This window comes from Marmota flaviventris, chromosome 17 (assembly GCF_047511675.1).
Source record: "Marmota flaviventris isolate mMarFla1 chromosome 17, mMarFla1.hap1, whole genome shotgun sequence".
NCBI lineage: Eukaryota > Metazoa > Chordata > Mammalia > Rodentia > Sciuridae > Marmota > Marmota flaviventris.
Genome location: NC_092514.1, coordinates 32,715,629 through 32,738,433, shown reverse-complemented (window position 1 = coordinate 32,738,433; position 22,805 = coordinate 32,715,629). Strand labels below are relative to the sequence as shown.

Genomic DNA, 22,805 nt, shown 5'->3' with positions numbered 1-22,805 from the left:
TAGCAGATCTTAACATATACATTTTTTTAAAGAAATTCTCTTCCTTGGACAAAGATTTGGTTAAACCCCATTTTACTTGCTTTACATTTTGAGAAGCCAGAGAAAACAGATGGGAAGGATTTAATGTGTTGTGTTTCTACACACCCAGCTCTGTGCTAGTTTCTTTTTTTTTTTTCATTCCTTTGCTTTGTTTGCAGTACTGGGATGGAACCCAGGGGTGCTCTATCACTAAGATACATCCCCAACCCTTTTAAGAAAGTTTTTATTTTGAGACAGGGTTCACTAAGTTTCCCAGGCTGGCCTTAAACTTCCTATTCTCCTGCCTCAGTCTCCCAAGTAGCTGGGATTATAGAAGTGTGCCCCTGTGCCCCTCTGGGCTAGTTTCTTTATGTACAAATGGATTAAATGGTTTCTGCAGCCTGAAAAAAAATGTTATCTGGTGGTTTTCTCTTTGGTTCTGTACAATCATTTTGTTGTGTGTTTGTTTGTTTGGGGGGGGGGGGCTTGTATTTGTTTTTGCAGTACTGGGAATCAAACCTGGGGGTACTTTACCACTGAGGTACCTCCCAGTCATTTTTATTTTTCATTTTGAGACAGAGTCTCCCTTAGTTATTTAGACTGGTCTCAAACTTGCAATCCTCCTCAATGGATATAATAGTAATTATTTATTTATCTTGCTTCTTATTTTCTGTAATATCATTTCCTAATTTATTGTGATCATCCCTCCTGAGGTAAGAAAGTAATTATAATTTTCAGTTTAAAATGACTATAAAAATAGTAGGCTTAGGGCTGGGGATGTGGCTCAAGCGGTAGCACGCTCACCTGACATGCGTGCGGCCCGGGTTCAATCCTCAGCACTACATACAAATAAAGATGTTGTGTCCGCCAAAAACTAAAAAATAAATATTAAAAAATTCTCTCTCTTTCTCTCTCTCTCTCACTCTCTTTTAAAAAAAAAAAAGATATAGAAGTTGATAAATATTTTTAAAAAATAGTAGGCTTAAAATTACAAGATGGACTCTGGAAAAATAAATGTCCAAATTCCTTGATAAAGGCCAAACATATACACTAAATGACTTCTTTCTTTTTTTCCTTTTGGACTGAGAATTGAATCCAGGTGTAGTGTACCACTGAGCTACATCCCCAGGCTCCCTGTCTCCCTGAATTGATGAGGCTGGCCTTGAACTTGTATTCCTCTTGCATTCATCTCCCCAGTAACTGTACACTCCCATGCCTGGCTATTAAATGATTTTAAAATGAATAAAAAAGATTACAACAAAGGAAAACATGACAGGCAATGAAATTAATAAAAGGAAGCTAGTTTCTTAAAGGCAAATGTTCTAGGTGGGTAAGCAGCATTGATTTCTACCATGTATGATGCTTTCTATCATGCATAGAAAGATACTTAAGAGGAAAACATTTTAGTATTTTAAAATACGAGATAAAGTTTTTTTTTTTTTATTAGCTACACATGACATTACAATGATCTTGGCAATTCATAAAAATACGAGATAAAGTTGAATGTGGTAGTGCAAGCCTTTAATCCCAGGTACTTGGGTAGCTGAGGCAGAAGGATTGCAAGTTTCAGCAACTTAAAGATACCCTGTCACAAAAAAATACAAAAGGCTGAAATTGAATCTCAGTGAAAATGCCCTTGGGTTAAATCCCCAGTACCAAAAAAAGAAAAAAAAAAGTCAACCTTAAGTAGGTAAAGAAACTAGTGTTTATTTAGTCACACAGTATTTACATAAACCACTGTATTTACTATAACAAATATATATGTCCCCGCCTTTTTTAATGTTTTTTTTTTTTTAGTTATAGGTGGATGGGATATCTTTATTTTTATGTGGTGCTAAGGATCGAACCCAGTGCTTCACGCATGGTAGGCAAGCGCTCTACCTCTGAGCCACAAACCCAGCCCTATATGTCCCCCTTATAAGAGCCTAATGCATGGTAACAGTAGTTTGTTTTTTGGGGAACAGTATTATTAAGAGGTACTATCAGGAATTAATAATCTAATAGAAAATTAGATTAACAAATCATAGTACAAACAGATATAGATGTTTGTGTAGAAAAAGGGCCTGTTTTGCTTTGAAATTCAAGAATATGCTCCTCTAAGATAGGGAATATAAATTAAATGAAAAGTGTTGTGGAACTGGAGAAAGTACTATAGGTTTTTCTTTTTTTTAATATTTATTTATTTTTAGTTGTAGTTGGACACTATACCTTTATTTTATTTATTTATTTTAATGTGGTGCTAAGGATCAAACCAAGGGCTTTGTATGTGCCAGGTGAGTGCTCTACACTGAGCCACAACCCCACCCCCTGGGTTTTTCTTTTTTGTTTTTATTTTTATAGTGCTGGCGATCAAACCCAGAACCTCATATGTGCTATGCACGTGGTATACCACTGAGCTACTCCCTAGTTCAGAAAGGCAATTTTGTATGAGCTGGTCTTTTAAACAGATGAAGTTGTAAAGCAAGAGTTGGGTTTTCAGAGTAGTCACTTTGATTTTTAATTGACAGGTTGTGGAGTCTAGCCTGCTAAGTTCAAGTATGTCTTGAGGTTAAATCCAGAGATTTAGAATGGCTATGCTGCAAGAGTTCTCCTAAGTTAGATGGAGAGTTAGAGGTAATCTACCCGCCATCTTGGTGGAACTAACTAAACCATGGATGTTCAGACCTCCTTTATGTGACATTCTGCCTATCTAACCTGTCACACAGAGCCATTGTGGTTTGGCAGTCAATTTTCAGGAGGCCTTCAACTTGTCCTCTGAAATTCATAGTAACAGTTAATAAGGCTGGGCATGATGGTGCATGCTGAGACAAGAGGATTGTGAGTTTGAGGCCAGCCTCAGCAATTTAGTGAGGTTCAGCAACTTAGTGAGACCAGAACTCAAAAAAATATAAAGGACTGGAGGCGTAGCTCAGTGACTAAGCACCCCTAGTACCATTTAATCCATCTAACCTAGGAGAACTCTTGCAGCATAGCCATTCTAAATCTCTGGATTTAACCTCAAGACATACTTGAACTTACACTTAGTACCATTTAATCCCTAGTACCATTAAAAAATTAAAAAAAAAAAAATTCCCTGTTTGGTCTAAGAATTCACAAGCATACCATATGGGAAATCAATAGGAAATGTACTCGAGCCTTAATGATCAATAAGTACCTATGCCTCAGACTGTTTGTTTGTTTGTTATTTTTAATACAAGGGATTGAACCCAAGGGTGCTTAATCACTGAGCCACATTGCCAGCCCTTTTTCACTTTTTATTTTGAGACAGGGTTCTGCTAAGTTGCTTAGAGCCTAAGTTGCTGAGGCTGGCTGTGATCTTCCTTCCTCAGCCTCCCAAGCCTCTGGGACTACAGGCATGAGCCATCACTCTAGGCTGCCTCAGACCTCTTTATAAGGTAACAGAGTCACATGGTTCAAATATCAAAACAATATAAAAAGATCTACAACAAATCCTGCTCCTACCTCTGCCTATCAATCCCATTTCTCCTGCTTCCTATAGATAACCATTTTTTTTTTTAGTTGTAAATGGACACAATACCTTTATTTATTTATTTTTATGTGGTGCTGAGGATCAAACCAAGCGGCTCATATATGTTAGGCAAGCGCTCTGTCACTGAGCCACAATCCCAGCCCTATAGGTAACCATTTAAGCAAATACAAATATATTCTTATTTTCTCCCTTTCCTCCACAAAATTTAGCACACTGTATACTATGAAACATATACTGTGTTTCATCTTTTCTTTTTAAACTTAATCTTCCTTTCAGTTGCTTCCTGTAGTCCTAATTATGGCACCTTTTTAGCTTTTCAGGTTCTATAGTAATTTACAAAATAGGATGGCATACCTGTAACTGCCAAACTACCCCATATTTTGGAGCAAGATATATTATTATTTGTCTATTGTTCATATTTAACATGAATCATGGTCCTCAAGGCATCAAAATGTGTTCATAATATCCTTGAAAGAAGAGAGAGTAGCATTCTATTCTACAGTGTGGTTCTTGCCCACTTCATAGTTAAAATAGTTATTTAGTCATTGGGCTGTTCTGGATATACTTTATTCTTAAGTAATGTACCTAGCAACTTGTAAATATATGAACAGAATATCTTAAAGAGAACTGGTGAGACTTGGTTTTCTTTGTCCTCTTAAGTCTTTATGGTTGTTACTTCTATTGTTAAATGGTCCCTCAGGGAGCTGACCTGATATCATTGTCTGTGAAAATGTCTTTTTGGTTATTGTGGGGTTTTTGTCCCCTTCACCATGGAACCCAGAGCTTTGTACTTGTGAGGCAAGTGGTCTTCCATTAAGCTACATCCCTAGCCCCCCAACAATAGTTTTTAAGGAAAAGTACTGGGAAATGCCATGCCACAGCAGACCTATTTCTCTGAAATGTCTTTAAGAACTCAGCATTTCATATCCTAGCCACTGGAACATGTTAGCATTGATGCCTCTATGGTTTTTTATAAGGAGTAGACACTGGGGCTGGACACTTTGACACTTGCATGGGTCAAGGGGTATATTGAGTGCTTACAACAAATCCCACATATAAATACTTATACATACTGTCCTACACAGGTTCCCAAGCAGGAACCAAGGTTTGCTACTGCGTAGTCCCAAGAAAATTTTGATTGCTAACACCTTAGAAGAGTCTTTCAGAGACTGGAATTTTGAAACCATCTGTTCCATTGTTTCTGAGATGCTGTGTTGTGATACATCAGTTACTTCACTGTGTCTCCAAAAGTTTGACTTCTCTCAAAACATTGACTTCCCCTAAGGGCTTGGACTTGACTTTCGCTTTCTGGAAGACAGAGTCCCTTTCTCCTCCCTAGTGTTAGGTTATCGGTGAGTTGGCATTCCCTGAAAAGATACAGGGTGGGGCCCCAGCCCCCTCAGAGACCAAGTCAGTGGAGAATGGTCACTTACCTCCAACCCAACCTTGGACATTTTCACAACATGATTCTCCATCCTCTTCCATCCTCTCTACTGCCAAATATCTACATATGCTGTGGGAATAGGAAGACTGGGAATGGCATTGAAAACTACAGAGAAAGCCACTTTGAATTTACCTAGAGGAGGGATGTCTTTCATACATTTGGATACCTCCCCAGGGCTGTCACAGTCACTGAGTTTCTCTTTTCCTAAAGCAGTCACTCACTCTCTTGCAGTTTCAGTAATTTATTGATGTCTCAGCTAACCTAGGTACCCCCTTTCAGGACATTTCAGCCATCAGGGTCTTTTAAGAAGCCGATTCCTTACCAGAGGAGTTATGCTATTTTCCTTTTGTCTGTTCAAGTGTCCTTAACCAGCCTCATTTTTCTTCAGCTCTTCCACTTTGTCAATATAGATCCTCATGGCATCCATCTTGGACATCCCTTTGTTCTGGTTCCATGCCTCCCACTTTGCTTTAGCTTTTGCATCTGAGTCAGGAGGGGCAGCAATGTTGCAGTCACCCTGAGTGGCCTGTTTGTAGTAGCTGTATATCAGCAGTTTATCCTGGTCGCTCACAGGGCGTTTCAGCTGCTTGATCGCAGCACAGGCGGACTCAAACTCCACTTGCATATTAGAGTACCTGAAGCTGGGTGCTTCTGTCCTTCTAGATGATATCTGGTGCTAAAAGCTGGAGGGTGGAAAGTTGTAAACACATGAGGCTGATGATTAGATCTTGGGAAGAGGGGGAAAAGGAGACAATGTGGGAAGAACAGAGGACATTTGTGTTTTTTATGAAGTACAGACTGCAAACTAGGAGTCCACCGGATTGGATCTGCCCCACAGTGCATTTTCTGGGGAGGACTACCCATCAAAGTTTCAAAGGCCTCTGTGAGCCAAATGTGGTGGCACTTGCCTGTAATCCTGAGGCCCAGGCAGGAGGATTGCATGTTCAAGGCCAGTCTGGACAAATTAGGAAGAATTACTCAAAATAAAAAGGGCTGGGGATGTAGGTCAGTGGTAGAGAGCTCCTGTGTTCCATCTTTAGGACCAGAGGGCGAGGTGGGGGGATGTCTATAATCCCGGAAAATTAAGCAGTGGTGCTGCTGTCCTGAGGAGCAGTATGGTATGAAGAACATTGAAGGCGATTGGGTTTTTGTCTGTGAGGCTCAGAGTATGAGACCCTGGGACCCACCGCGAGGAGAAAGCCTCTGTGACCTGAGTGTGCTGGTTGGTGGGCAGCCCAGGAAGGGCATTCAGTGTGAATGAACTGTGTGTCGGAGCTACCCGGGGTTCCTGGCTTAGGGTGAATGCCGGGCCAGGAACTAATAGACCACCTGCACACAGGAAACAGGACTGGGCCAGGGGACTGTGCAGATGGTACTGGCCTGTTGGCTGGGGAGAGGCCTGGGGCCGAGAGGGGGAGCTGTGCGCTTGACAGCCTCGGCGCCGCGAGCTGGTTGGTGAGGAGCGCGCGTGCGCGGGGAACAGCAGGCGGTCGGCGCAGGAGTGGAACTGAGGCCGTGGGCGGGGCCTGTGGCTCCGCCCATTGTGCCGTCGCGTCGGCGCGGAACTCGCTCCTTCGGAGGGGGAGGGGCGGCCTTTGCTGCCACCGGTGTCGCCGCCATGGACTTAGGTGGGTTCCCGGCTCCCCTGTCCCGGCCAGCCTCGGCGGCGCCCCTCAATGCTCCCCTAGGGAGGGGGTGTCCTTGCACACCCTTCCCACCGCGCACTCCCACTCGGGCCCGGACCAAGAAAACCTCAGGCTGGGGAAGGATTTGAGGGCCAGGAGGTGTCCTTGGAGACCTGGGGTCGGGAGGCCGAGCTTTAGCTGGGGCTCCGCGGCCCTCCTCTTTTCTGTTCTGGCCCTCTTATCATGGGAAAAACCCGAGCGGCTGTGAAGCTGGATCCCCTGAAAACAGACGGGGTTAGTGCACGTGCTTTGGAAAACGCCGGTGACCTGGCCCCGGGAATCATGGATGTTCTTATAGTCTGATTTACTGAACGTGGACTAAGTTCTTAAGCAAGTGCCCCCACCCCAGGTCTCCTCTTCGTTAAAGCGGGGATGAAGACTCTGTCTTCCTAGAGTTTGGGGGAATTTTCATTGCGACCACGTGTATATAGTGTTGGGTACCGTGCTTTGTGCACAGCAGCGCTAACAGTTGTGGGGAGGGGTTACATCCGCTGAGGTGGCACTTTTTGAACCTGTGAGCAATTGATAGTCTTCATAGACAAGGCCTGGAAAAAGTGGTGAGTTTGCAGAGCACATAGATAATCATTTGGCTCCTTGCCAAACCTCCCCTCCCCGCCGGTTATATTCTTAAGAAGATAAAGAGGGTATTCTGCGGGAGAGGGGCAGAATGTGAGGTACCCCCAATATGTGCCATTCATAGTCAGCTGTGGAGAAATGTGGACCCTGTCCTCAGCCAGCTTTTCAGTGGTGGAATGACAGCTGGAAGAGTTTGGAGCAGTGCAACTGTGGTGATTTCTGTCTCAGCCCCACTACTGTGGTTGTGACATCCTGAGCAAATTTTGTCTGAGCCTCAATGATCCCATCTCTAAAATAGGAATAGTAATCCTCAAAAGGATGTTTTGAAGATTTAAAGATCTTACACATGTACCACTAGCACAGTGCCTGCCAGAGTAAACAAACACTTAGTAAACATAAGAAGTGGACATTCACAAGTACCAGTCACCTATTAGTAATAAAGTACTTGTTTTCCCAGCTATTAACTGCTCCCAAGAGTTAGTGTCTGGAAGGCAGGTGTTGGGGCCCAAGCATCTGCTCAACTGTATTGATAGTGCAGTAAAATTTAATTTACAGTTATGAGGGAATGTATTTTGGGGTTCTGAAGGAGCAACCTGAGCCAGAAAGAAGGGCCATAACTCTGAGACACCTTTAGAAGTCTGACTCCCCACTAGGAGCCAGAATGGATTGACTTCACAAGTGAGTTGCATAGGAGTGCTGATCCTTGGCTTTTGTGCTTCCGTAAATTGTTGGTAGGGCAAGGTAGCCTTTTCTGGAATCGGTATTTTTTAAATTTTATTTTTAGTTGTTAATGGACCTTTATTTTATTTATTTATATGCGGTGCTGAGAATCAAACCCAGTACCTTACACATGCTAGGCAAGTGCTCTACCACTGAGCCACAACCCCAGCCCCTAGAGTCAGTATTTTTTTTTTTTAATATTTATTTTTTGGTTGGACACAATATCTTTATTTTTATGTGGTGCTGAGAATCGAACCAGGGCCTCGCATGTGCTAGGTGAGTGCTCCACCCCTGAGCCACAACCCCAGCCCCCTAGAGTCAGTATTTTTAATGCTGACTCCTAAACTGTGAAAATGGGGAAGATGTGCTACTGGGAGCATTAGAGACTGAGGAAAAAATAGCATCTCTGGGCCCTGGGAAAGGGAAGAGGAGTTGAGAGCACTAGTGAGCTGTGTTTGCACTCTGATTTAGTTTTTAGGCCAAAGGAAATACACTTAATAAAGACCTATATCCTTCCATGTTTTTTTGTTTTTTTTTTTTGTACTGGAGATTAAACCAGGGTTTCTGAGATACACCCCATCTTCTCTATTTTGAGACAGGGTCTCAGTAAGTTGCTGAGGCTGATCTTGAACTTTCAATGTTCCTGCCTCAGCCTCCAGAGTCTCTGGGATTATAGGTGTGTGCCACTGTGTCTGGTGTTCTTTCATGTTTTTGAGTTGGGGAAGGCAAAGAATGGAGAAAAGATTCTGGTCCTACCAACAACAGAAGGGTTTTGGGGAGACCCAACATTTTTTGGGGGGGTATATTGGGGATTGAACTCAGGGGCACTTGACACAAGGCCACATCCGCAGCCCTATTTTGTATTTTATTTAGAGAAAGAGTCTCACTGAGTTACTTATGCCTCACTTTTGCTGAGGCTGGTTTTGAACTTGAGTCCTCCTGCCTCAGCCTCCTGAGCCACTGGGATTACTGCACCCGGCCAAAGGAGACCAACATTTAGGGCATGTTATTCAGGCTCCCAATAGCCTGATTTTTACTGTATTTTATTTAACCCTAACCTTCTCCCATGCTTCAGAGAAAGGATCAGGAGAAAATAGCACCAACCCAATGTCCAGGACTCAACTTGTACATTTTCATTTGATCCTCAATTATATCATGAATACTGGGTTGTACAGGGGAAAATCAAAGAAGTTAACTCTTAGGCCACATCGCATTTGAATGTCCAAACTAGTATTTGACCCTTCCATCTACCCATCAGTTTCTGCCACAGAAGTTCTTAGGGCCATGAGTAACTTGTCCTCTGACTGGAAAAAGCTTCCGGGTGAACTGTTTCTCTAAAAGGGAGGAGAATGTTTGAAACCTCTTGGCAAGGCTGTGAGAAAAAAAGAGGAAAGGTCGGGCTTGTCTGATTGTTTTTGTGCCAGAGGCTTTGTGGCCTTCTTAGTCTGAATCATCACTGAGAAGTTGTCACATCCTATAATACACATTTTGTGGCCCCTGTAGTTCAGCGCTGTCTCTTTTTCTAGACCCTTCTCCCCAAATCTGTAGGCCTGCCTTTTGTGGGAGGGTCTGGCCTCAGTAGTCCAACTTTTCCTTTTCATGCTTTTCCTGAGGGATCTCATTTATTTTGGTTTTCGTTAGCCCTTCTGGGCAGATACCTTTCGGACTCACCTTGAGCTTCAACCTTGCATTGCCATTGCTGGAAGACTTCTCTTCCTTTATGTTCCATGTTAAGACTCCAAGTAACCAAGTCTGACCTTGTCTTCCCTCTAAACCTGTTCTCTCATTCTCTGTTCCTTATTTGCTATAGTATCCATCATCCTTATAGTTCCCAGTGTAGACAGCTTGGAAGTCATTTTTTTATTCCTCAACTAAGCCCTAATGACTGCAGTGGCTTTTACAACCATTCCTTTTTCTTCCTCTTCCACCAAGGTCACTGAAAGTCCTTATCCCTTCTAACCTTGATAATGACAGCCAGCCTAATAAGTGCTGCCTCTAAGCTCTGCTTACTATTTTGAAAACTTTACATTCTTTTTTTTTTTAAAGAGAGAGGGAGAGAGAGAGAGAGAGAATTTAATATTTATTTTTTAGTATTTGGCGGACACAACATCTTTGTTTGTATGTGGTGCTGAGGATCGAACCCGGGCCGCACACATGCCAGGCGAGCGCGCTACCGCTTGAGCCACATCCCCAGCCCAACTTTACATTCTTATTTTTTGTCCTTCTGTGCAGGACCCTTGAATATCTGCGAAGAAATGACTATCCTGCATGGGGGCTTCTTGCTGGCTGAGCAGCTTTTTCACCCCAAAGCATTGGCAGAAATGACAAAGTCTGACTGGGAACATGTTGGACAACCCATTGTGGAGGCCTTGAGGGAAATCTCTTCTGCCTCAGCACATTCTCAGCCTTTTGCCTGGAAGAAGAAAGCTCTGATGATCATCTGGGCCAAGGTCCTTCAGCCCTGTCCTGTTAGCCCTTCTGACACTGAAATTCGGTGGCAGGAAGATGTGTTCTTCTCAGTGGGTAACATGATTCCTACTATTAATCACACAGTCCTTTTTGAGCTGCTCAAGTCCTTAGAAGCTTCTGGGCTCTTCATCCAACTTCTGATGGCCCTGCCCACCACCATCTGTCGCACAGAACTAGAGCGCTTTTTGGAGCACATGACTATTGATACTTCTTCCAGGGATGTGTCCTTCTTCCTCGATGTCTGGTGGGAATTGATGAAACACAAGGACAATAAGCAGGACCCCCTCCTCTCCCAGTTTAGGACAATGGCCCATAAGTACTTACCTTCTTCAGATGAGTTCTCTCATCCTCCAAAGAGGTTTAAGTCAGACCCAGATGTGTGTCCAACCATGCCCCTATTGGCCATGTTACTTAATGGACTGAAGCAAATTCAAGACAGAATCCTGTCCCTTGGGATGAAGTGTTATGCATTAGCCAATTTAGCTGACATGCTGACTGTGTTTGCACTGATGGAAGATGACCCTCAGGAAGTGTCTGCAGTCATGTATCTGGACAAACTGGCCACAGTGATCTCTGTGTGGAATTCAGACACTCAGAACCCATATCACCAACAGGCTCTGGCAGAGAAAGTAAAGGAGGCCGAGCGGGATGTTAGCCTGACCTCACTGGCCAAACTCCCCAGCGAAACCAGTTTTGTGGGGTTTGAGTTCATGCACAGTCTGCTGCAGGAGTGGGGAGAGGAGCTACAGGTCATGCTCAACAGCAGCCAGGGGACAAATTACGATAGCTTCCGGCTATGTGAAAGTCTGACTTCCTTCAGCCAGAATTTGAAGCTCTACCTGGATACCACTAGCTTGTCTAAGGAGGAGAGGCAGGTGGTCTCTGAGCTGGCAGAGTGTGTCAAGGATTTCCTGAGGAAAACCAGCAGGGTACTGAACAAAAAAGGGTTCAAGGATGAGGACATTACTGCCTCTATTGCCATGGCCATTATTGAGCAGAAGATGGACCGACACATGGAAATGTGCTATATTTTTGCTTCTGAGAAGAAGTGGGCCTTCTCAGATGAGTGGGTAGCCTGCCTGGTAAACAACAGGGCTCTCTTCCAAGAGCCAGACTTAGTTTTAAGGCTGTTGGAAACAGTGATGGAAGTCAGCATGACCGAGAGAGTCATCCCCCAGTCTCAGATCAAACAGGTGATCATCTTGATCCTGGAATGCTATGCAGACCTCTCTCTACCAGACAAAAATAAAGTCCTCTCAGGTGTCCTGCATTGCTGGGGGCGAAAAGGACTCTCTGAAAGATTGTCGGCTTATTTGGAAGGTTTTCAGGAAGACCTAAATACAACATTTAACCAGCTCACACAGAGTGCCTCTGAACAGGGCTTGGCTAAAGCTGTTGCCTCTGTGGCCCGCCTGGTAATATTGTACCCAGAAGTCACAGTGAAAAAGATGTGCAGCATGGCTGTGATCAACCTTGGCACCCACAGGTTCCTAGCACAGATTCTCACTGCCTTCCCTGCCCTTAGGTTCACAGAAGAGCAAGGTCCTAATTCACCCACCACTTTTTTGGTATCCTGCCTCAGAGAAACTGTCTGGACAAAGTTCTCTACACCCAAGGAAGAAAAGCAATTTTTGGAATTCCTGAGCTGCCTGATGAGTCCTGTGAAGCCCCAGGGGATTCCAGTTGCTGCTCTTCTTGAGCCAGATGAGGTGCTGAAGGCATTTGTCCTGCCTTTCCTGATGCTGCATGTTGAAGAGGTGGACCTCAGTCTGAAGATCTTCATCCAAACCCTAGAAGCAAATATGGGCTTAGAGGAATATTGGCTCCAGACCTGTTCCCCATTCCCCCTCATCTTCAGCTTGTGCCAGCTTCTAGATAGCTTCAGCAAATATTGGCAATTCCCCCAAGAGAAACGGTGCCTCTCTTTGGATGGGAAGGATCTGGTGATCCACATCCTAGACCTCCTCTGTGAAATTGTATTAGCCAATGCTGAGACCTTCTCCCCAGATACCTGGATCAAGTCCCTGTCCTGGCTCCACAGGAAGATGGAACAGCTAGACTGGACTATAAGCCTGAGACTGAAGAACTTCTTTGAGGGCCACTTCAAGTGTGAGGTGCCAGCTACACTTTTTGAGATCTGTAAGCTTTCTGAGGCTGAGTGGACCTCCCAGGCCCACCCAGGGTATGGGCCTGGCACAGGGCTTCTTGCTTGGATGGAATGCTGCTACATTTCCAGCAGTGTCTCTGAGCAGATGCTCTCTCTTCTGGTGGTGGACGTGGCCAATCCTGAGGAGGTCAGATTGTTCAGCAAGGGCTTTCTGGTGGCCTTAGTGCAGATCATGCCTTGGTGCAGCCCCAAGGATTGGCAGTACCTTTACCAGTTGACCAGGAGACTATTGGAGAAACAGCTCTTACATGTCCCTTACAGCCTGGAATATATTCAGTTTGTTCCCCTGCTCAACCTGAAGCCCTTTGCCCAAGAGCTCCAACTCTCTGTGCTCTTCCTGAGAGCTTTCCAGTTTCTCTGCAGCCAGAGCTGTCGTAACTGGCTTCCTATAGATGGCTGGAGCCATGTGGTCAAACTCCTCTGTAGCAGTCTGACCAACCTTCTGGACTCAGTTAGGTTGATACAGTCGGTTGGTCCTTGGGCTCAAGGACAAGACCAGGACCTGACCCAGGAAAGCCTGTTTGTTTATACCCAGGTGTTCTGTCATGTTCTACACATCATGGCCATGCTGCACCAAGAGGTCTGTGAACCACTCTACGTGTTAGCCTTGGAAATCCTCACCTGTTATGAAACACTGAGCAAGACCAACCCCTCTGTTAGCTCCTTGCTCCAAAAGGTAAATGAACAGCGCTTCTTATCATCCATTGCTGAGAACATTAGCCCCAGGGAGCGGCGCCAGACCCTGCTGCAGAAGATCAGCAACTTCTGACTTGTGTAGGTCAGAAAAAAAGCTGGGCCACAACATGGTAGTTCTAGAGGGCCTAGAGCTGAGAAACACAAACTATAGTTATGTGAAATTGTACACAAGATAAAAGGTATATGGCAATAACAGTGTAAAGAAAATAGTTTCTTAGGTATTTATAACATACAGACTAATAAAATTCTCTTTTGAGTTTCATCTAGTCTCTTTTATCTAAGTGTGTATTTTTTTTTTTTTTTTTAAGATATTGAAAGTCTCCTTTTTCAAGAGCCATTTCAACATTTGATATTTTTCATGAGCTATCTTGGAAAGGGTGGCAACTTGGGAAAGACTAGCCCTGCCTCTGCCTCTGCCTCTGATTGGCCCTGTGACGTGTGTCCTTAAGAGGCCTGCACTTTTGAAAAATGAAAGGACTGAATAAGAAAAACTTAAGTGTTAAGGGGATAAATCATTGACCATAAACTCATGGGTTCTACCCAGAGATCTGTCAGAGTCCTAACTCCCATCATTTAGCATGCTCAGAAGGGACTATGCTAAGGCCAGGTCTGGTGACAGCAGAGATGTGCTTAGAGGTTGGGTATAATTACTTTCTGCCTAAAGTAGTGGTGTCCTGGTTTTGACAGATGAAATCAGGGAACAGTGTGTGGAGAAGCATAAAACTTAGAATGTAAGATTTACAAGTTATTATTGAAGAATAATAACTGGTTGGGGAGATGAGAGAGAAAAGTAGATGTACCTCACCTCCTGCATATCCATACCCTCATTCAAAAGGGGGCACTTAATCAGGTTCTTTTCCCCCACCTAGAGTAAACTTTGCTTTGTGACCAAAGATCAGGCTTCCACTCCGAACGCATTGAGATTCACCTATGTAGAGAAGAAAAGACCTAAAGTTACATGTCACCACTGGGCTTGACTCAGGCACCTTCAGTGTATTCTTAGGACCAAAAACCAACATGTTAAAAATATGAGCAAAGCCCTCCTGGAGGCTAAAAGCATCAGCACACATTGCTAGTGATGTGAGCATGAATTGCAGAAACAATAGCACACAGCAATCAAGTGAGGTCACAGAACGGTTCTTACAGGAAATCAGTATTGATATATTTCACAAAGGACAATAAGGTGGAAATTAGTGCAATTTAATCACCATATGGATGACATATTTTGACAGTAAAAATAGTAAAAAACAAAAACCCATAGCATTTTACATTTTAAATGGCACCTATTCAAGACTGAAACAGTCAAAATTGGAGACGTATTCAGTCCTTTAAAGTTCATGGACAATGAAAAGGCACTTCTAAAAATTCTAGATTTTTACTACCACTTGAAAAAAGTCATGGTAGCAGAGTGAAACCCATCTCAGTTGATAAGGAATGATTAGTGTTGGCACCAGAGAATCCTATTTGCAAATGGGGGTGAAGGGGTCGATCTACAGGTTTGTGCTTTGGCCAGGCTGGCTGCCCTCTTACTCGCTAGCCTCTGGAGCTAAATGGCAGTATACTCAAAATGGAAAGAGGTTCTGGCTTCTTAGGAGGCTCTGGGAAAAGTACTCTATGGTCTAGGATGAGACATTCCTTGGTTTGGAGTATAGAAGTCCATTTCCACTTTATAGGAAAAGGACTGTCAGATGGAATTACCTAGTAAATAGCTACTGGGACGATCATTTCACTTTGCCCCTCTAGTTTTTATGAAAGCATCCTATACATACAGATATAGCGAAAGCTGGGCATGAGGGGTCATGCTAAAAGGGGAACAGTACTTGTGACTTCTTGCAACAAGCTCATAAGTATGAGCCTGGTTTTTCTACCAAGTCAGCCTATAAACATCCTGCTGACTTCTACTGCCTCCAGACCCACTTAAGTGCTTCACATTCCCAGCCCTGCGTCCTACCCACTGCCAAGTGAAACTTGTGGTTGGAAGTCAGTAAACAAAAGAATTCCATGTTGACACAGATGAGAGATGAGGGAAAGGACAGTAATGGGCTACGTAGTAAACAATAAAAAACTACATACCCACGATGATTTTCCCAGGCCAACACGGCAAGAATACATTATTTCAAGAACCAAGTGATCCCTTGCTTCTGCCGGCCCAGTACTGTGGATATTGCCCTGAGTGGTTGGAAAGGTGGGTGCCCAGGCACTGATTAACCTGGTCCATCAATCTTCACATTCCATGCGTTGACTTCCCAGAACTCTTGAGATAAGAACCAAGGAAGAATCCTCAGGCTTGTAATTAAAGCCACCTTGCTGCCAATGAAGGTCTGACAAGATCCAATAGTTGTTACCAGAAAAAAGTGCTTTTGCAAAAGGGCAGGTTAGAAGGAGGAGGTAATAGGAATATTTTTTAGAAAATCTCAAATCCATCTGCTTATCAATCCCCAAATGCCGGAGGCCACCCAGGGCACAGTTTGGTCCATGGAATACTGCATCGAGGAGGCAGCTAGTGTGATGAGGTGCCCTCACTGCCTGACTCGTGGGAGCAATTAACTATCCTTTTTGGCTTGGGCACCATCAAAGAGCCGGACTGCCTTCTTGCACAGCAGAGAGAACCAGTAGAGCTGGGGAGCGATGAGGAAGGCATTGGCCACGTTGCAGTAAAAAGGGATATTGAATGGCACCTCGAGCAGGCTTAGTCCCTGGTGTTCACCATAGGACCAGTACATGAACGGAAAAAGAAGGATCCGACAGCAGAAGAAGGTGGCCAACGTCAAGATTCCATTCACCTTGTACAGAAGAGTGTGCTGCTGCTTTAGCTGAAAAAGAAAGAGAAGCAGAATGAAGGGCAACCAAGAGGCGAGGTCTCAGGGAGCCACTAGCCCAAGTCTCCCAGTGGTAAATGAACCATTCAAGACCCAGACTGTTAAATTCCTTGACACCCACACATGCATCTAGTTTTTTAACACAGAAAAGATTATTGAGCACTATTGTATTAATACACACGTAGAGCCTCATAGTTTTCTCAATAGTGATATTAAATTTGGCCTAAGCCACCCAGCTAATGGGGTCATGGGAACAGAGGATTAGAACAATCTGACCAAGGAAAACATATAGTGAACTGTCCCAAACTTTGGTCAAATCTACAATTTCATCTCTATAGGCCTGAATGACCAACTGACCTTTAAGTTTGTTAAAGGACATCCTATCCCACTATACTTAGCTTTAACAGATTTCTTCAAACCCAACAATCCCCAAAGGAAAAGCAAAGTCTGTTCCCTCCTGAACTATTTTTGTCATTTCACTCATACATGCCTGAATCAGAATTCTGCCCAGTGACACAAAGGGAGTGCTCAGTTCTGCTGTGAAGATACAGCCAACAAAGAAGTCCCCAAGGTTTCCCCGGAGCCTCTGTGGATGAAAGGAAAAAAGGAAATAAGTAGTGGAGGTTAAGAAACCACTGGAAGGAAAATTCTAAGTAGGGCTATTTTTTCAATGAGAGACCATGAAGGGAAAAGAAATGCTAAATAGGCAGGTGTAGATCCAGTTAATATTCTGCTGCTTCCATAGCAATAGCACTTTGATGGCCCAATCCCTGGGATCCAGAGGCAAATTCAGATAGGATGCAATCTTTCTCTGAATGTCAATGACACCTAGAAGGAACTCAGTAGCCTACTTTTGTGTATCTAACTTAGTTGTGCCAAGGGTACTGAGCCTGTTCATCTCAACAAAGTATGTGCTACATGGTGGGGTCTCAAAGCAATTAAGAGAAGACTCCTTAAAGAATGTAATGCTCTCAGGTGTGATGGTGCACACCTGTAATCCCAGTGACTCAGGAGGCTGAAGCAGGAAGATCACAAGTTCAAGGCCAGACCCAGCAACTCAGTGAGGCCCTACGCAACTCAGTGAAACCTTGTCTCAAAAAAATAAAATGGCCTGAGATGTGGCTCAGTGGTTAAGCACCTCTGAGTTCAATCCCTGGTACCAAAAAAAGAAAAAAAAACAAAAAACAACTTAATGTAATTTAGCTTTCTTTTTCAGAATATTCTAACAGTAGAATACCTGCTGTCATTCAGTACCACTGAGTGACATAAGTAAACTCAGAGCCCTTGTTTCTTCATTTATGGTATACAGCTAATAGTTTCTAATATTTAGCAAGCTGTAAACTCTTAAATAAGTGTGTGCCACCTGGTAGGCACTTTTGGAATAAAATTTTGAATTTCTTGATGCATTCCCATTTCTGTTCCTTTTTGAATAGATTTTTAATAGAAAGATGGATCTGGATAGCCATTATGAGGCCATTTGCTTTGATAGTCTATTTCTGTGACATGAGAACACTGCACACAGTATGCTTTGGTACTATTATTAGTTTTATATTTGAATTTTAAATCATTTTTACACTGTATTTAACTAAAAACAGAACCTTTGACAAATGCCAAGGAATCCAGAAAGCTGGAAGACTCCTAAAAGACTCTGTTGGTAAGGAAGATCACAAACACTTCAGATTTAACAGGGCAATCCTCTCTTTTTTCAAAATACCCAGTAATAGTCAAGATACCCAGTTCAACAGGAGAAAATGAGCGACCACAGCTGCTCTCCTCTAAGGCCATACCTGTGCGACTGGCACAAGGACAAACAAAATGACTGCATGGTGTGTGATCATGAGGCGGTTTTGACTCAGGAAGTTTCGAATAGTGGTGGAGTGTCCAAGGTCTCTGGTTCGGTACCACTCACAGAGGTACATGGCGTAGGAGTCATAGACCATGTATGGAATCAAAAACCAGACATATTCTCGGGCAAGCCAGTGCCTGAAAGAAAGCATATGGATGGTCTGTGAAATAATTATGGATGTCAATTAGGAAGACTCAGACCCAATCTCTTCCTAAACATGTTCCCTTCAGCTTTGTACTTAATCAGGTTATTACTCTAAACACTACAATGAAGATGTTGAAACTGATAAATGAGAGTGGACAACTTTCTCTAAATTACAGGGCAAATTCATGAGTGTCAAAAGCAAAAAGTAGGAATTCTTTCAGCCTCGTGTGTTCAAGTAACTGCTGTCATCATTTGCTTGATTTAGTTACTCATCTATAATGGATTTCTGGCATTTTGTGTTAAAAGCTAACTTTAATATACAAAAATTCACAAATGATTCAACAGCCCCACCAAGAACCCTGTTTAGAAGGTATTCAAAAATCACAAATCCAATCTTTCCAGTTTAACTCCTCAGTTGCTCAACAATTGGGAGTTTTCCAACTTAAAGCCTATGAGTTTCTCTGTCATCTGCATGCAACTCCAGTCTAGGGAGTTTCTGGGAAGCAATCCTGGCCATTTTCTTTACAATTCTATAGCTAATCCCAGTTTCACTGGCTAAGAAAGCATGCCTAGAAATGAGTTTGGAGCCCAAGGACCACATTACAGCAGAAATAAAAGGAGAGGGGCTGGGATAAGTGTTCTCATTTGTTTGTCTAATAGGATTGAGTCAATATTTGTGAAATCAAAATGGTAGTTTTAGCACTTCTAGAGTAGATTAGAAGGGAAAAAAAATCTCAGCAGTTAATATAATGTTGTTCCCAAACAATAAACCTTCGACAGAATTTTTGTGTTTTAAAAAATTGAAATTGAATTCATATACTATGCTGGGAAGGATTAGATTCACTCAGCAAATTTTTATTGAACACCCATGTGTTAGGTAGAAGAAAACGAATTTCAAACTACCTGACCATCAGAATCACCTGTAGTGCTTATTAAGGGACCCACTCCCCCAGAGTTTCTAAATTATATGCCTAGGGCTTCAAATCTGTATTTTTAATCTAGTCTTAGGTGAGTTCCTAAGGAGTCAGTCCACTGAATTGCAACCCTGGGAATATACAGAGGGTGTCACATGCACTTCAAATGTTCCTGAATGACTCCACACCACAGCATAACTAATCAATAAACTATGAGTAGATGCAAATTAGTAGTAATGAAAAATAAAGTTCATTTGCAGGTGAATTAATTAGCCAGGTTCCATTTGGGCAAAAGGCAAAATACTCATTCTGCCTATTTATGGTCTCAGTTGCTTTCTTGAAGCAATTAGAAGTAAAATGATGACAAGAATTACTAAAAGGTTGACTGAAATTTAACTGGCCTTTCCCCTTGAATGGAACCTGGAGTTTTAATGTTTTGCACCCAGTACCAATTCAAGAAGATCTAAAATTGTGACTCTCCAGTAGAGTTCCCTGAAAATTTATTAGCAAGATAGCTAGACTATAATCTTAAATACAATTGGCCTGGGACTTTTCTTTGTAAAATGAAGACAATAATCCTTGTCTTAACTTTCCTGACAGTCACTGTGAGGATTAAAAAATGAAAACTAGGGAAGTCCTTTTATTTTTTGCATACTGAGGATCAAACCCAGGGCCGCACCAGTGTGGTGGTGTACACTATAATCCCAGTGGCTTAGGAAGTTGAGGCAGGAGGATTGCATGTTCAAGGCCAGCCTCAGCAACTAAGTGAGACCCTAACCAACTCAGTGAGACCCTGCTTCAAAAAATAAAAAAGGCTGGGGATGTGGCTCAGTGGCTAAGTGCCCTTGGGTTCAATCTCTAGAACAAAAAAAAAAAAAAAACAAAAAACCCAGGGCCTCACACTTGCTAGGCTAGCACTCTACTACTAAGCTACACTGCCAGCCCTAAAAGTATTTTTAAGTATAAAAGGTACTATTCAAATATAAGTGCTTCAATAAGGAAAACTGCCTAAAGCTGTGGCAGCCCATGTAGGGATCTAAAGCCCTATAAGAAATCTGATGAAATTCTTGGCCTCATACCATACTCTGTACACAATTTTGAGAAATGGATGGATAGATTCTCCCTCCCATCTATAGACATTCTGTATGAAGTATAGATTGGGAAGGCATGTAATAGAAAAATATTTGGGTGTGTGGTCTAAGAATCCTCAATGGTCTTTTTAAAAGATGATTTAAGCCAGATATGGTAATACACACCTGTTTATCCTAGCAACTCAGGAGGCTGAGGCAAGCAAGAGGATCCCAAGCTCAAGGTCAGCCTTAGCAACTTAGCAAGACCCTGTCTCAAATAAGATAAAGAGAGCTGGAGGTGTGGTTCACTGGTAGAGGGTCTCTGGGTTTAATGTCCAGTACCACAAAAGGAGGGAGGAAAAGAGAGAGAGATCTAGGTGCCCTTAGCACATATTGTGCACTCATGCAGAGATAGAGGGAATAGAAATGTGTCACTCTACTTTGCAAACAATCTAAGGCATAAAGATACATAAAATATAGAATCTAAAATCCAAACTCACTTTTGCTACTGAATATGTCTAAGCCCCTAAATTACCCAGATTCTGATGGGGGTGTGGGGGAGGGAACCACCATGGTGTTTCAGAACTATAAGTTAATCATGTGTGAGTAGCTTTTCCTGAAACACACAGTGTTTGCTTGCTGCGCTGCTCCTCATGTTACTAGTTAACTCAAACTACAGGCTACCTTTATGTTAGTTTAATCTTTGCAGAGGAGGCAGGTTTCAAGCTGATTTGATAAACTGCAGGCAGGAAGGAACTTGCTGCATGATCAGAAAATGCTAATTTAAAATAAAAACTGAACCAAGCCCAACAAATGCCGTTAGCCTTTGGCATATGCAGTGAAGGTCACTTGGCTCCATCTTCTCTTAGCATCTATAATTCAGTACCAATAACTGGTTTTGATTAAAAAGAGGCAAAGGAAGAAAATCATGAAAATCTTCATAGCAAGAGCAAACACAATTAAGATCGCAGGTCATGGAGACAGAGATGCCTTACTCACCCCTTGCATTTCCTGTCTTAACAGGTGAGAAGCAGGAATTGGCATAGTCAATATGAGAGAAGAATCAGGAAAGGCTGTCAAACTTTCGCTGCACGTCTGACTATCACTCTTCAATTTAACTGGCTGTGTGTGCGTGCATGTGCATGTGTGGGCTCTGGGGATCTAACCTAGGGCTTCCCGCATGCTAGGCAAGCACCTTACCACCAAGCCACATCCACATTCCCAGCCCTTTCAATTTAACTGGAAGAAAGTGACAATGATTCTAAAACACAGGTGGAAAACAATGGCCTTTTAAAAAGTGCCATCATTGCCCAGATGTAAATAATACTGAACAAAATAGACCATTCTGGCCTTAATTTATTATTTCTCTCACTGAAGCTGCACATAGACGCACATTCCTGAACTGCCTCTAGATTGAACTCTAATAGACATACAAGTCAGTATTCTGAAGACACCAGAAACCTCTTCATCACCTTTAGCAAATTCAAAGGAAAGTCAAGAGCAGCATCTGCAGGGAAAGGGGGAGAGGTGGATTTTTTTTCCCTGTCAATAGGAGGGACCTTATTAACTGCACTTGCACTTATCTCTGCTAATGCATACTCCAAAGTAAGAACCCACTGAGATCATTTAAAAGCACCAAAAGTCATACTCCTACTTCTAAAAAATTTTCACACTTATAAAGAACTTGAATCATACTGTTCTCCAATGCCACCTCCAATCAGACTCAGACTCTGCTGCTCTCTAGCATTTCTTAGTTTAAACTTCAGTTTCTTTTCTCCTAAACCGGGGATGCTTAAAGAACAAGGAGAGGGGGAAGGCACTAATTATGGTGCCCAAGATTTCCCACCAGTCATCCACCTAACAGCATGTTTTGATAAACAACTGGTGCCTGTGAGCCACTACAATTTGAAAACTGCAAAAAAAGTTCCCAACCCTGTTATGTGTACTTCTTTCATCGGAGAATAGATGTTACCTGTCTCTGATCACGTCGCTACAGGAGCGGATGATGATGATCCCTGACCCCGTGGCCAGCACAGCCTGCACTGAAGAAACCAACCTAAAGTGGGACAGAGAAGAAAAATGAAAGAAAGCACGCTCCATCCAGTACTGTGGACAGCATAAAGCCAAACTCTTCAACTTTTTCCTGGGCGGAGGAAAATGGTAAGGCGGCCGCTGGGCCCTGCGACCCCCAAAGCACTGGCAGATGTGAGCAGCAGGCTCCGAAAGATGCACACACATTCCCTCCTGACTCGCGTGGGCAGTCCTCCGCCCTTGTCCCCTCTCTCTTCACGCAAAGGGTCTTCGGGAAACTCTGGCAAGCGCAACACGGAGGGGCAGGAGCAGGGAAGTGAGGGAGGGAGCCCACTCGCTTCCTGTCGCCCCCCTTTTCCGCCCTTAGCCTAGCGCAGGGACGATCGCCGCCGGGCCCGGGAGCCAAGCAGCCGCGCGCGGCCGCGTGGGGAGGGCAGCACCCAAGCCCTGGCCTGGCCGCCCGGACGCACCGCGTACCTGGCGCTGATCGTCACGTAGTCGGTGTCGGTCCATTCCAGCCGCGAGCGGCGCAGCGCCCAGGTGCAGAGCGCGAAAAGCCCAGGGAAGAAGAGGGAGCCCCAGGCCAGCGTCAGCAGCATGGGTGCTTCGGGTCCTGCCGCCTAGCTCGGCACCGTTTGGCGTGGCTCAGGTTGGCTCCGCGCGGCTCGACGACTGGCGCGGCCCGCCCGTCCCTATTTCTAACCTCCACCCTCCGC

At 43.6% G+C, this 22,805-nt stretch overlaps 2 protein-coding genes across 6 annotated transcripts; one reads left to right on the top strand and one right to left on the bottom strand.

Moving 5' to 3' along the window:
* The first annotated feature begins 6,498 nt into the window (after positions 1 to 6,498).
* On the top strand, positions 6,499 to 13,527 carry Gemin4 (gem nuclear organelle associated protein 4). The gene is made up of 2 exons (XM_027924457.2): positions 6,499 to 6,580; positions 10,166 to 13,527. The coding sequence occupies exons 1-2, from the start codon at positions 6,571 to 6,573 to the stop codon at positions 13,336 to 13,338; spliced, it is 3,183 nt and encodes a 1,060-aa protein (XP_027780258.2). The 5' UTR covers positions 6,499 to 6,570; the 3' UTR covers positions 13,339 to 13,527.
* Positions 9,992 to 22,805, bottom strand: Tlcd3a (TLC domain containing 3A). Of its 5 annotated transcripts, none has more exons than XR_011705120.1 (8): positions 22,567 to 22,805; positions 22,031 to 22,114; positions 17,872 to 18,067; positions 16,575 to 16,670; positions 15,339 to 16,078; positions 14,066 to 14,193; positions 13,191 to 13,396; positions 9,992 to 12,192 (listed from the first exon to the last, which is right to left on the bottom strand). XR_011705120.1 is itself a non-coding variant. In XM_027924458.2 (5 exons), the coding sequence occupies exons 1-5, from the start codon at positions 22,686 to 22,688 to the stop codon at positions 15,809 to 15,811; spliced, it is 768 nt and encodes a 255-aa protein (XP_027780259.1). In that variant the 5' UTR covers positions 22,689 to 22,805; the 3' UTR covers positions 14,450 to 15,808. The 5 variants fall into 5 exon arrangements, 2 of the variants coding, with proteins under 2 accessions (XP_027780259.1, XP_071459878.1); XR_011705119.1 differs by having other exon boundaries at positions 14,071 to 14,193; XR_011705121.1 differs by having other exon boundaries at positions 14,131 to 14,193.

Coding starts and splice junctions, on each gene's coding strand:
- Tlcd3a (XM_027924458.2), bottom strand. CDS start 22,688: ATGCTGCTGACGCTGGCCTGGGGCTCCCTCTTCTTCCCTGGGCTTTTC. Junction 16,671..17,871: donor TCCTTGTGCCAGTCGCACAG/GTATGGCCTTAG, acceptor TTTCATCCACAG/AGGCTCCGGGGAAACCTTGG. Junction 16,079..16,574: donor TGGGCAGAATTCTGATTCAG/GCATGTATGAGT, acceptor TTTCTTTTTCAG/CTAAAGCAGCAGCACACTCT.